Here is a 12,893-nt window from a genome sequence, read left to right on the forward strand (position 1 = left end):
TGAATAGAGTCATTTTTTTGTAATGAATGATGCCTATTTACTATAAAGCATACACCTAAAGGGAAAAAAAAAGGGGAGAGAGGAAAGAGACATTTCATTCCCTAGCCCTAGACACAAGAGAAAACCAAGTCACTGGGCAGCACCAAAGTAGGAAAGATGCTGATTATCAGCAAAATACTGTGCTACCATAGGTGGTATCCCTACTCCTTAAAGGGCAAAGATAAAAACCATTTTGGAAAATCTAACCTGGCTCATGCTCAAAGGGAGAAATGTAAAACATAATACAAGCTGAAATTAATGCACGAGGAAGAAAAACTGAACAAATAAGTCCAAATCCTTATTATCTATTTTGTGCATCTAAATAACATGTGAATGAAGCTTTCTAAAAACTTTGTGGTATTAGGGCCAGAAAACTATCCTGGAAACAAATGTTCTTCCCTTTCCATTAAGTAGAAAGACTCATGACCTATACCAGGACACACACCTGGCACCAAGGCAACGGACTCCCCTAGACTATTTTCTGGGGAGGACATGGAATGTATTTGAAGGCCTCAAATTAGTCATTATGTAATTAGGATAGTTCAAATATTTTATTTTAACAAATTCAATGTTCCTATAGAAACAGTGCTTTGGAGTGACCAGTGTTAGCTCCTAGTGTCAAACAAAACCATAACAATGTAGCAACAGTACTCTCTCTCCCAACTATCTCTACCAAACACCATCACAAATAATAAGGAACATCCTATAAAAGCTGCTTAGCCTCAGGAAGGCTGGCCACAGCAAGCCTGCTGACAATGACAGAAAACCAAGGAGGAGGAGAAAGAAGCTGATAGGGGAAAGAACAGAGCAAGGGGATAGAACAGAGGAAGGGAATTCTAAAAATATGAGCTATGCACATGATAATCTAAGCCAAAGTGGAGTGTTGAAGTTGTAATACACACTAGAGTTGGGGGTCATACCACAGTAGATAGAAGTCTTTAAAAGATTCCTTCCTGAACCTCTTGTGCTAATTCCCCGCCTGGAATTAACACACACAGCAGGATCATCATAATCACAGGACACATACAACCACAGACAGACAGACAGACACACACACACACACACACACACACACACACAGTCACATCCTTAACCCAGAAAAGACTTATGTCCTCCGTTAGGGTTTACAGCACAATACCTGTTCTACTACTTTCTGGACTGTTCCCCCAGGTAGGTTACCATGTAATAAAAATCCACTCACTCTCCTGGTGGGGACTGAAGGACACCTTCAAATGCACTCTCAAGACCAATATAATAATAAAACACACTAGCTGCTCCATTTTCATTCTACTGCTTTGAAATCTTGGAACCACAGGTGTGATACCTACAGAGAGGGCAGGACCTCATTGTGAAGTCCCCAAAGGAGCCTCTGCCCTCCTAGGTGCTCCTTAAGTAAGAGCCTGGCTCGTGGGTCCTCTGAAGCCACTGCAGGGAGGGATGTGCTAGGTGGCCACATGGGCAGGGGAAGAAATAGAAACAAATTCCCGAAGGATGTTTTTGGCCATTTCAATGTTGTTGTGGGCAATGACCAAAGCTTTCTGAATGTCCTGATAGGAGTAACCCTGATTCATTAGGTTCTCGATCTCACTGGAGAGCTGAGGTGAGGAGGCAGCAGGAGGTGTGGCGGTAGCACTGCCACCTTGCTGACAGCTACCCGCTTTTCGTTCAGAGTTGATTCTCCGAGGGAATGGTTTAGGGGGTCGCTCAGGAACTTGGGAACCCTCAGTGAAGTCTAGAAGAAATAGGAAAGAAATATTTGCAAACCAGGGGGAAATCCTCATTTAATGGCAGTAATAATAGTAAAAACAATATATTAATATCAAGATATTACTGACCCCTGTTAATTAGGGGCATGTACTCCCCTGTCACAAAGCGGGTTTTAGAGGTTAAAAGGCTCTTGGATCTAGCCACCTCCTTATAGTAAGTGTCACCTTCTAAATATACCATGCACCTGTTTTATCAACAATAACTGTTGCTGTGAGCATGTAACATCTGCATCATGATTTATACTTAGCAATGTTTTCACACACATAATCATCTGGATTTTTAAAAATTCTGAATGGACCAGAGCAGATACTAAACTCCTACAAACAAAAAGGCAGAAATTAGCCTAAGTTGCAGTGAAGATGCCTTAAGTCAGGTTGAGTGGTGATCACCACCTGTTTAGGCAACTGGATGCTGTAGATCTTTTTCACCAGCTGTCCTGAAAGCTCTCTTCAACTTCCAAAGTGACAGCAACTCTGGCTGCTGCCACAGGTGCTGTTGAGCCCCAACAGTCAAGGCTCAATGTGGGCTGGCTCTTGGCCCATTATGTGTGTGTTCCAGGGCAGCATGCCTCCTTCCCAGTGGGCCAGGGCCAGGAAAAAGGAATGTGTGGTCTGAACCATCAAGCTTAATTACTTCTGTCACAGGCCTACTCAGAAGAGCTAGAAACCCTACCTACTCCCACAATGGGAGGAGCCATGTTTTAAGGACAACCTCAAATCTAAGTCTGGCAAAAACTTGAAGAGCCTGATTACTTTCATTTCCTACGAGTTCTAGAACCAGCTTTTCTTCCATTTAGACACAGGATTTATTTAGTTTACCACTACTACTTACTGACTTACTGCCATGAGAGGACATCATCTGTTTCAGTATAAATTAGGAGCTAGACAGCAATTCAGGACAGGCCCAAGGGAGCCTGGAGACTCACTTGTCGAGGGATCACCATCCAGAGACAACCAGCCAAAGGAGGAGCTGGCATTAGAGATGTCTGAGAGAGTTCGGCGGGCCAGTACAACTGGCACAGGTGGCTTAGGGACATCATATCCATCATCCTCATTTTCTGATTCCTCAGGGCCAGTGTTGGTGTGGGCTGCAGCCAAATTCCCTTCACCTGGAGAAAAGTTCATAAAGTTATCTTCTTCTGACATAACTCAACTTCTAACACATTTTAACCCAGAAGCATCTATTCATTCATGCACACACACACATTTACTTCATTTAATAAGTACTCAATGTCTACGGCAGGCTGGACACCAATATGAGACACTATTGAAGGTGACAGAACAAACAAAAAAATAAAATGTGTACCAATTCTGAAGTTCTGTTGTTGAACCTGTCAAAGGTCACTCTTGTAAGGTTAGAAACTACTGATGCCAAAGACTCAAGTGCAATTTTATCTGCACCTCACCTCAGGAGATCAGCCAAAGCTTCCTATGTGTGCAGGCTTATTTGAACTTTCAACTTGGTAAGCTAGTTAGCATGGGAATTGAGCATGTATCACCCCCACACACAAAAATTTCATCAATGCAATGGGAATAAAAGAGTCTGCCAGCATTGCAGGTCTAGGCCATATAATTCAAATGTCTCTAGGCCTTGGGAGAATGAAAAATCACAAAAGGAACTAGCTGTGTGGAAAGGATATAAAAAAGGGAGGCGACTGCCCCACCTTGTTTTGCCAAATAAGATTACTCAAAATAGCTGGGCACAGTGGTGCGTGCCTACAATCCCAGCAGCTTGGAGACGAAGCAGGAGGATCCTGAGTTCAAAGCCAGCCTCAACAAAAGCGAGGCACTAACAACTCAATGAGACCCTGTCTTTAAATAAAATATAAAATTGGACTGGGGATGTAGTTCAGTGGTCAAGTGCCCCTGAGTTCAATCCCCGGTCCAAAAAAGAAAAGATTTTAGTAATCTTTAGTAATAATTTTCTCTGTAGGTCAAGCTATCTCATTAGTTAAATATTATAGGTTCATTCCTCTGGCACATCCCTGATTTTTAAGTAGCAGAGAAGCAACTCACCAAAGGTGCTGTTCTCGGTGACAGATGGCGCCTGGGACTGAATATTATACATTGCTTCATAGGTACAGCTATCGATCTGCAGGTCACAATCACATACTCTGAACCAGAAGGAAGAAGCAAAATGATCTTTGGAAATAAATGTTACCTGCAACATATTGAGACTACCCTAGACCCTGATCCTCTAAAGAAACATATTCTAGTTGTACCAAAATAACTAGTAAATGTTTTAAGATCAACTCTTGTTACAAGTTACAGATATAAATTCGTGTTTTGGAAGTTACTGTGATACTAATGTAAGTGGAACTGTTTATTGCTTCAAGAGACTTTAGGGACCAGATTTATCTTTTTGCTGTTACTTCTGGCTGGCTAACAGTACATACAAGTAGCAAGTGAAGAAGGTGAGGGATGTCAACTGAATTATCCACATAAAGGTATCTCCTACATGGTTGTTGTGAACTTACCGTGAACTCTGGGTTGCCTCCAAAGGCCGTTTTGGTTCTGGCTTTTGGAGCCCTATTGGCCTAGAAGAGGGAGTCATATATTCTGTGTCCTCCTCATTCTCACCCTGCTCCCCAGGTGGCAGTTTTGGCACAGGAAGAGGTCTGGAAGATAAATTTTTTTAAAAAGAAAAAAGAATCAATAGCTGGAAAAGTTTCCAATATGAAATAAACAGTTTCAAAACAGACACAACTCAAATTTGATAGAACAAATACATGCTATCTAAGAAACTACTGTTTCTACTGGTAAGATAGGAGATTAGCAAAAAGCACACCAAAAACACTATGCTCAAATGACCAAAAGTGTGGCTCTTATGTTTTGAGATGTGTCACATTGAGATAGATACCTAAATACTTTTTCTCTTCAATATTTGACATAAAAAAAAAAAAAAAAAAAAACTAAAATAAAAAGAGGAAAAAAAGTAACTTGGTAGTTAACCATCAATTTTGGGACTAGATCCCAAGTTTCTGATTTCAGGGATCTTGGTCTTACATACATAACTTTAAAAAAAAAATACATAATTCTTTACCCAGAAGCTTTTGAAACAAAATTGCCATCCTACTCTATGAAAGAAGACAAAACACCAATCAATTTTGTGTAAAAAACACACTGCTGGGCACAGTGGCACCCACCTGTAACCCCAGTGACTCGGGAGACTGAGGCCTTAAGCAACTCAGTCAGACTCTGTCTTGGTTCAATTCCCAGCACTCCCCTGGCCCCCAAAAAAGAAACAGACACACATACAAATTGCCTCAGAGTATGAATTTGAGTTTCTCCTCTCTTTTTCTTTACAATTTTTGTTAGCATATTCTAAATTCTCTACAAAGACTACCTCTTGCATTTATTTGTCCCTCTTTATTTAATGTTTAATTTTCCAATCAAATCTCATGTGAGATTTTTTTCTTATGTCTACCTACCACTTTTATTGTTGAAAAACTTCCCTTACGTATGCCTCAAAAAATTCAGCAAATATTCTCTTAAGATTTATGCAATACATGCTGAAGACTTAAGAGAAGTGTGCTAGTATCTACAATTTGTTTTGAAATACACAAACAACCAAGAGAGAGCAATGGATGAAACACAGATAATGTGATAAAGAAAAAAAAAATACTAAAATTTGAATTCAGGTGGTGGGTTCAGTCTAGGATTCTTTCACTTTTATTCTGTTTGTAATTTTTTTTTCCTTTTTTTTTTTTTTGGTGGTACTGGGGATTAAACCCAGGGGCACTAAACCACTAAGCCACATCCCTAACACCTCCCCTTTTATCCCCTGATTTTAAGACAGGGTCTCCCTAAGTTGCTTAAGGACTAACTAAATTGCTGAGGCTGGCTTTGAACTTGTGATCCTCCTGCCTCAGCCTCCTGAGCAGCTGGGATTACAGGCATGCACCACGCCTGGCTCAGTTCGTAATTTTTAACAAGTGGAAAAGACCAAGTGTCAGCAAAAGTGTAAGGAAATAAATGAGTATATATAGCTCTAGAAACAAGTTGTTACAACTTTTCTGCAGTATGATTCAACAAAAGCACTTCATCACATGTGCATCCTGGGTCTCAGAAATTCCACTTCTAAGAGTTTTGCCTTGGGAAGCAATCAAGAATACTCATAACAGCATTACTTATAACACGGGGCGGGGGGAGGGGTAGTACAACCTACATATCCAATAATAGCATACTGAATAAGTAGACTTTGACCCACACAGAGAGTAAGAGAGCTGGTGCCAATTGTTGGCTCTTGGGGCCTTTAGAGGTTTTACTCAGGACCTAAGAAGCTACAGCCTACTTCTGCTTCCACTACCATAGACCTATCCTTATCTTACAAATCAGGGTTCCCCTAGAGTCAGTCACACTGCTTGACAATAATCTAAAATAATTTGAAAATCAATATAGAAGAAGAATTTTTTAATGACATGCAAAAATGTTCAAATATGTCTAGCGAAAACCAGCCTCAATGATGATTCCATACACAAAGAATAACAAAGAACATATATCAAATTGTGACTAATTACTATTTGACTCTAGGTAGTAAGATTACAGATAACTCTTATTCCTTCAGTATTGCTTATCTATGTTTTCTAAAATTAACAAAAAAAAAGTCCTATTAAGAGAGCTATCCAAAAATACTTTAGGGCTGCGGTGTAGAGCTCAGTGGCAGAGCGCTTGCCTAGCATGCAAAAGACCCTGGGTTCTACCCCCAGCACCCCTTCCTCCCATCTCTTTGATGAAGTCCATAAAAGTATAAAATGTATTTCCTTGTCACAAAGTATTTTGACAATATATACTTTAAAAAAAAGTACTGGAGAGCAACCAGGAAACCAGAACTTCAGAGACCAATATTCAAGAAGAATACAGGGCTGGGGTTGTGGCTCAGTGGCAGAGCGCTTGCCTAACACATATGAGGCACTGGGTTTGATCCTCAGCACCACATAAAAATAAATAAAATACAGGTATGTGTCCATCTACAACTAAAAAAAAAAAACCATTAAAGACGACGCCAATGACGATACGATGACAACGATGATGAAACAAGCCTCAAATTCGGAGTTCCGAATTTGGGATTTGAAGTAGATCTCAATGGATTAGGGAGAGAGACTGGAATTTTGAGGTGTCATGACAACCAAGATGTGGGGAGCCAAAAATCCTCAGTGTGGCTCAGCAGTAGAGCACTTGCCTAACACATGTGAGGCACTGGGTTCGATCCTTAGCACTGCATAAAAATAAATAAAATAAAAGCATTGTGTCCATCTACAACTTAAAAAAAAAAAAATCCTAGGGACGGAAACAGCAAAGAAGTAGGCCTAAAATTCTGCCTGTATTTTCCTAAAGCTATTACTAATCCCTAAACTCTTCATGCATGGGGCTAGATTCTGAGAAATCAAGCGGGTAGTCGTGAGCAACTGAAGAGCCAAGCAGTTACTGTGGTCGTCTTGCTAATCTCTAGAGACAGAGCTAGAGTTATCAGATACAGCCTTTAAAATAATTATAATTCATATGTTCAAGAAACAAGATAATAAAGAATTTTGTTAGAAAACTGGAATCAATAAATTTTAAAAATCACATGGAAACACTAGAACTTAAACACACAATAAAAATTTAATGGTTCTATTTAGAGCAGATTAGGAACAGCAGAAGAGAACATTTAGGAACTGCAATGTAGTAAAAACCATTCAGATTAATGTAAAGAGAAAAGAGAATGGAAAATATGCAAGCAAGCCTATAATGAGCGTTAGAAGACGGTGAAAGAATCTGATGATGTTCAAGAAATTAGAGGCCCAGACAAAGAAAGATTACAAAGTTCAATCTGTTTTAAGAAATATTGGCTGAGAGATAGGTGTGCTGGTACAGGCCTATAATCTCAGCTACTCAGAAGGCTGAGGCAGGAGGATTGCAAGATCAAGGCCAGTCTCAGCAATAGAGTGAGACCCTGTCATAAATTTTTTTTTAAAATGTAAAAATGGAACTCAGTGGTAAAGCACCCCCTGGGTTCAATCCCCAGTTCTACCAAAAAGAAAAAAAAATAAGGTAAAGTTGGGCGTGGTGGCATGTGTTGAAACCCCAGCTAATGCAGAAGGTTATAAGTTTGAGGCCAGCCTGGGAAACTCAGGAAGATGTTGTCTCAAAATAAAACATAAAAAGGGCTGGGCATATATAGCTCTGTGGTAGAGCACCATGGGTTTAATACTCAGTACAGGGGGAGGGGTGCAATTAAGATATTTTCAGTCAAGCAAAATTTGAATCAACTGATAGAAGAGCACAATCACACACGTAAGCACACACACACACACTAAAGGAAGTTTTTTAGGGAGCTGGAAAGCATTCAGAGAACAGCAGGAACAAGTAAGGAGCACTGTAGGATAAATCCAAGAGAAATTTAAATGTCCAGAAGTATCAGGAGACACTGATTTAAAGCATATTCTAACAAATCAAGAGTACATGTTGGAATCTCCAGGATAACTTTTTTTTTTTTTGGTATCAAAGACTGAACTCAGGAATGCTTATCACTGAGCTATACCTTTAGCCCTTTTCATTTTTATTGTGAGACAGCGTTTCGCTAAATTGCTCAGGCTAGCCTCAAACTTGTGATCATCCTGCTTCAGCCTCCCAAGTTGTTGGGATTATAGGTGTATATCACCATGCCCAGCTCTCCTGAATAAATATTAAAAGAATAACTGAAGGGATGAAATGGCTAAGAAAAAACCTTTAATACAAAAGAAAGTAAGAAAAGACGAAAAAAGGAACCAAGAAAAGATTAGAAAAATGGGGAGAAGATAGGAACAAATATTCTGATTACCTCAAGATCAAAAATGCCAGACTGGATTTAAGGGAAGAAAAACCCAAAATATACTGCTTGTGGGAAACATACCTTAAAGGTCATAAAAAACTGAAAGTAAAAGAGTAGAGAAAGGTCATAGAAATACTAACTAAAAGACAGCTGATGTAAGCCATTTTAATTAAGAAAAAGCAAACTTAAGACAAGCAAGAAACAGAACTACTGAGTAAACAATAGATTTAAGGATAATAAAAATGCTCACCATTTACTATAAATAATTTTAAATTTCTATTATTACACAAACTAAATACACATGTAATAAAAAGGGACAGAATTAAAAGGAACAAAGAGAAATTCACTGGGCCGGGGATGTGGCTCAAGTGGTAGCGCGCTTGCCTGGCATGCGTGTGGCCCGGGTTCGATCCTCAACACCACATACAAACAATGGTGTTGTGTCTGCCGATAACTAAAAAATAAATATTAAAATTCTCTCTCTCTCTCTCTCTTTAAAAAAAAAAAAAAAAGAGAGAGAAATTCACAATTATAGAGGAGAATTCAACAAACTCATTTCAGTTATCTGAAAATATAGAATAGGTAGATTGTTAAAAATCTGAGTAATAAAAGATTTGATCACAACTTCACTAACATGTACAGAATGCTATACCCAACAACTACAGAATATACAATCTTATGAGATAAAGGTGACACATATTACTGGATCTTACCACAAACTAGTCAATAAAGAAGATGGTCTCTAACCACATTAGAACGAAGCCAGAAAGCAGAACAGAAAAACAGAAAATCTTTAAATATTTGAAAATTGGGTAACACATAAATAACTCAAGAATTATTAACAACAGAAAAATCATATATTTTGAACTTAAATGAAAATGGAGGCTGGAGTTGAGCATTAGGTTTGATTCTCAGCACCAAATTTAAATAATAAAGGTCCACCAACAATTAAAAAAATACTTAAAAAAAATAATGAAAAATGACATCAAAATTTGTGGAATGCAGCTAAACACTTGTTATGAACTGAATGTTTGTGTCCTTCCCAAAATTCACATGTTCAAGCCCTCAACACCCAGTACGGTTATATTTGAACATGGAACCTCACCAGAAACTGACCCCCTAATCCCAGATTTCCAGCCTCCAGAATTGCGTATCCAAGCTAGAAATAATATTTGTGTAGATAACCAATTTTCTTAAATCTTTTTAGAATTATTTAAACAGTAAATAAATCTCCACTGTTTAAAGCACCCAGTCTTTGGTATTTTGTTATGGCAGCTCAAGCAGAATAACACAGAATCCTGGGGCTGGGGATGTGGCTCAAGCGGAAGCGCGCTCGCCTGGCATGCGCGTGGCCCGGGTTCGATCCTCAGCACCACATACAAACACAGATGTTGTGTCTACCGAAAACTAAAAAATAAATATTAAAAAATTCTCTCTTTCTCTCTCTCTCACTCTTAAAAAAAAAAACCAAAACTCAGAATCCATTTCATGATGCTAGAAAAATAGTAAATTAAGCCTGAAGAAAGTTGGAAGAATAAGATAAAAGAGCAAAAGCTTGGAATAGTGGCAGATGCCTGTAGTCTTAGCTATTTGGGAAGCTGAGGCAGGAGGATCATTTGCTCATGTGTTTAAGACCAGCCTGGACAACATATTGAAACCGTATATTTAAAAGAAAAAGAAGAGGTGGGGCATGGTAGTACATGTATGCCTATAAACTCAACTACTTGGGAAGCTAAGGTAGGAAGATCACAACCTCAAGGCCAGCCTGGGCACCTTATTGAGATCTTGTCCCCAAATAAAAAATACAAACTAGGGATGTAGCTCAATATGCAAAATCCTAGGCTCAATGCCCAGAACTGGAGGGGAAAAAGTTAGAAAGTCAGAAAGCAATGAAACAGAAAACCGACACCCAGCAAGAATTCTTTTAAGAAAAATCAACAGAACCAAAATTGCTTCCTTGAAAAGATACATGTGACAAGCCCAGCAAGAATGATCTATAAACACAGTAAAAAGAATAGAAAGACAAATTCCAAAACAAAACATGATGACTTCTACACTGTACAAATACAGAGCAATTTTTATTTCCCTCTACACTTTTCTGGATTTTCTACAAACGAACGGTTTAAAAGTACTAACTCCAGTGAATGAAATACAGCTTTAATAAACTTACCTGGCAGCCAGAGAATAAATGGCATTGGCAGAAGAGGAAGGTTTGATTTTGGGGTGTTCACACTCTGGACCTGCTAATGGGCTGCTATTCATACTCTGGAAAGTAAAGAAAAGTATTGAAAAGAATCTTCTTAGGATAGCTTAGTATGTCCTCTTACTGAACCTTTTCAAAAATCACAAAAATGATAGTACAAACAGGGACCTCACCTCACTAATCAATGCCATACCTACAGGTTATCACCTCTGACAAAAACATCATTGTTGTCAGGCTTTGAAGAACTTTCAAATGTAAGGGAGAGGGAGACAGATTTCAAAAGAGCCAGAGAAATAGATTGTTTTAATTCTAAAAAGATTTAAGAAAATTGGTTATCTACACAAATATTATTTCTAGCTTAAATGATGGATACACAAACTCAAAATGGTCATTCAGTATTGATACCACCAGAAAGTCACAATTATCTATTCTAATTAGACTGCCAGGCACACAGGTACCACTGAAGTATTACTTGGTTACAAGTATCTTTCCTTACAACCAAGAAATAGTCAAGTGCCAAGACATTTCACAACTCCATCCTTCCCATTTTGTCTGTTCAGATTTCCAACCACCTAAACACTTCTATCAAATGTCCATCTCAGCTGAGGTGTGTGTGAGGCCCTGGGTTTAATTCTCAGTACCGCATAAAAATACATAAATAAAATAAAGGCTCATCAATATCTAAAAAAATTTTTTAAAAAAGGTCCATTTCAAATTCAACATGTCTCTTATTACCAGTTCCAAAACCTTGGAGTACACATGCATGTGATTTCTTGCCTTTTCCACATACTGCTAGCTTCCTGATTTACGCCTATTTCGTGCTCTCTAAAGGCTCTACCTAATCTGGCTGCCACTTCTGTTCAGAGACAATGACTATTCCACTTGTTTGCTTGGTACCATCTATATTATACTCCTTTATTTAACTTTTTAATACATATGTATGTATATACATACACTCTCACAGTTGTCTGTGGACCTTTATTTTATTTATTTATATGTGGTGCTGAGAATCAAACCCAGTACCTCACACATGCTAGGCAAGCACTCTACCACTGAGCTATAACCTCAGCCTATATCCCTTTATTTTTTAAACATATCCTTTCAAACTCACTTCTTCTCCCTTCATTCTGGAATGGTCTTCCCTCAGGATCACCTTCCTACTGCTCAGTTCTTTGCTAAGAATTATACCCCACCCCATCCTGTACCATCTACCTCCACTCAACTCTCTCCATATAGTCTTCTTTGAGCTGTTCTTTTCCATGGCCCTTATCATTACAAACTTACTATATATTTTACTCACTTGTTTATTTTATCTTTCTCTGGCTAGAAAATAAATCTGTGAAAGCAAGATCTTTTTCCCCGGGTGCACAAATGAATCAATAAATTACAAATATTCTTCCTCTCCCATCCCCCAGCTCTGAACCCCTTACTGAATGCTTAGACAAAGGATTATTAACCTGTCTTTTTTCTAATCTACTTTGCAACCTACTATTAGATTATTCTCTTTAATCCATCATTTTGGTCACATCATTGCACTAATTTAAACCTTTAAATGTTCTAATTTCCTATGAAATAAATTTAAATTCTTTTGGGAGTATTTAAGACCTTATAATGTAGTGTTATTGCTCCATTCTAGCCCTTTCTCCTGATCCAATATACACTTTCTGCTCTACATATCATTCCACAATATGCCATAAGCCTTTCTGTTATACTTCTGATCTATCTTGAAACTATATTCAGACCAGATCCTAATACTCCCATGCCTTAGGCATGTATAATCAGTTTTGCTTGTTCTTTTTTCCTGTAAAAAACTACCAACCCCCTCCCCACCAAAAACAAACAAACAAACAAACAACAACAACAACAAAAAAAAAACAACTAGCTGGGAGCATTGGTGCATGTGTGTAACCCCAGCAGCTCAAGAGGCTGAGAGCAACCTGGGGAGACCCTGTCTTCAAAACATACATACATACATACAGGCTGGGGATATGGCTCAGTGGTGAACATACACATTTCTTGAAAACAGGGATTATGTTTTATTACCTGTTATTCTGTACAAAGCCTATCAAACAACTTAGATCTATAAAATGAT

At 38.5% G+C, this 12,893-nt stretch overlaps 1 protein-coding gene across 2 annotated transcripts in view; it reads right to left on the reverse strand.

Annotated features, from left to right (window-relative positions):
* Positions 1-556: 556 nt before the first annotated feature.
* Positions 557-12,893, reverse strand: part of Cbl (Cbl proto-oncogene) — a 94,103-nt gene continuing 81,766 nt past the window's right edge. For both annotated transcript variants that reach the window (XM_076846273.1, XM_076846274.1), the window contains 5 exons: positions 10,769-10,863; positions 4,283-4,423; positions 3,822-3,919; positions 2,732-2,914; positions 557-1,771 (listed from right to left, as the gene is read on the reverse strand). In XM_076846273.1, the coding sequence (XP_076702388.1) occupies positions 1,482-1,771; positions 2,732-2,914; positions 3,822-3,919; positions 4,283-4,423; positions 10,769-10,863 (807 nt within the window). In that variant the 3' untranslated portion in view covers positions 557-1,481. The remainder of the gene's footprint in view (positions 1,772-2,731; positions 2,915-3,821; positions 3,920-4,282; positions 4,424-10,768; positions 10,864-12,893) is intronic.

Source organism: Callospermophilus lateralis, chromosome 2, assembly GCF_048772815.1.
Source record: "Callospermophilus lateralis isolate mCalLat2 chromosome 2, mCalLat2.hap1, whole genome shotgun sequence".
NCBI lineage: Eukaryota > Metazoa > Chordata > Mammalia > Rodentia > Sciuridae > Callospermophilus > Callospermophilus lateralis.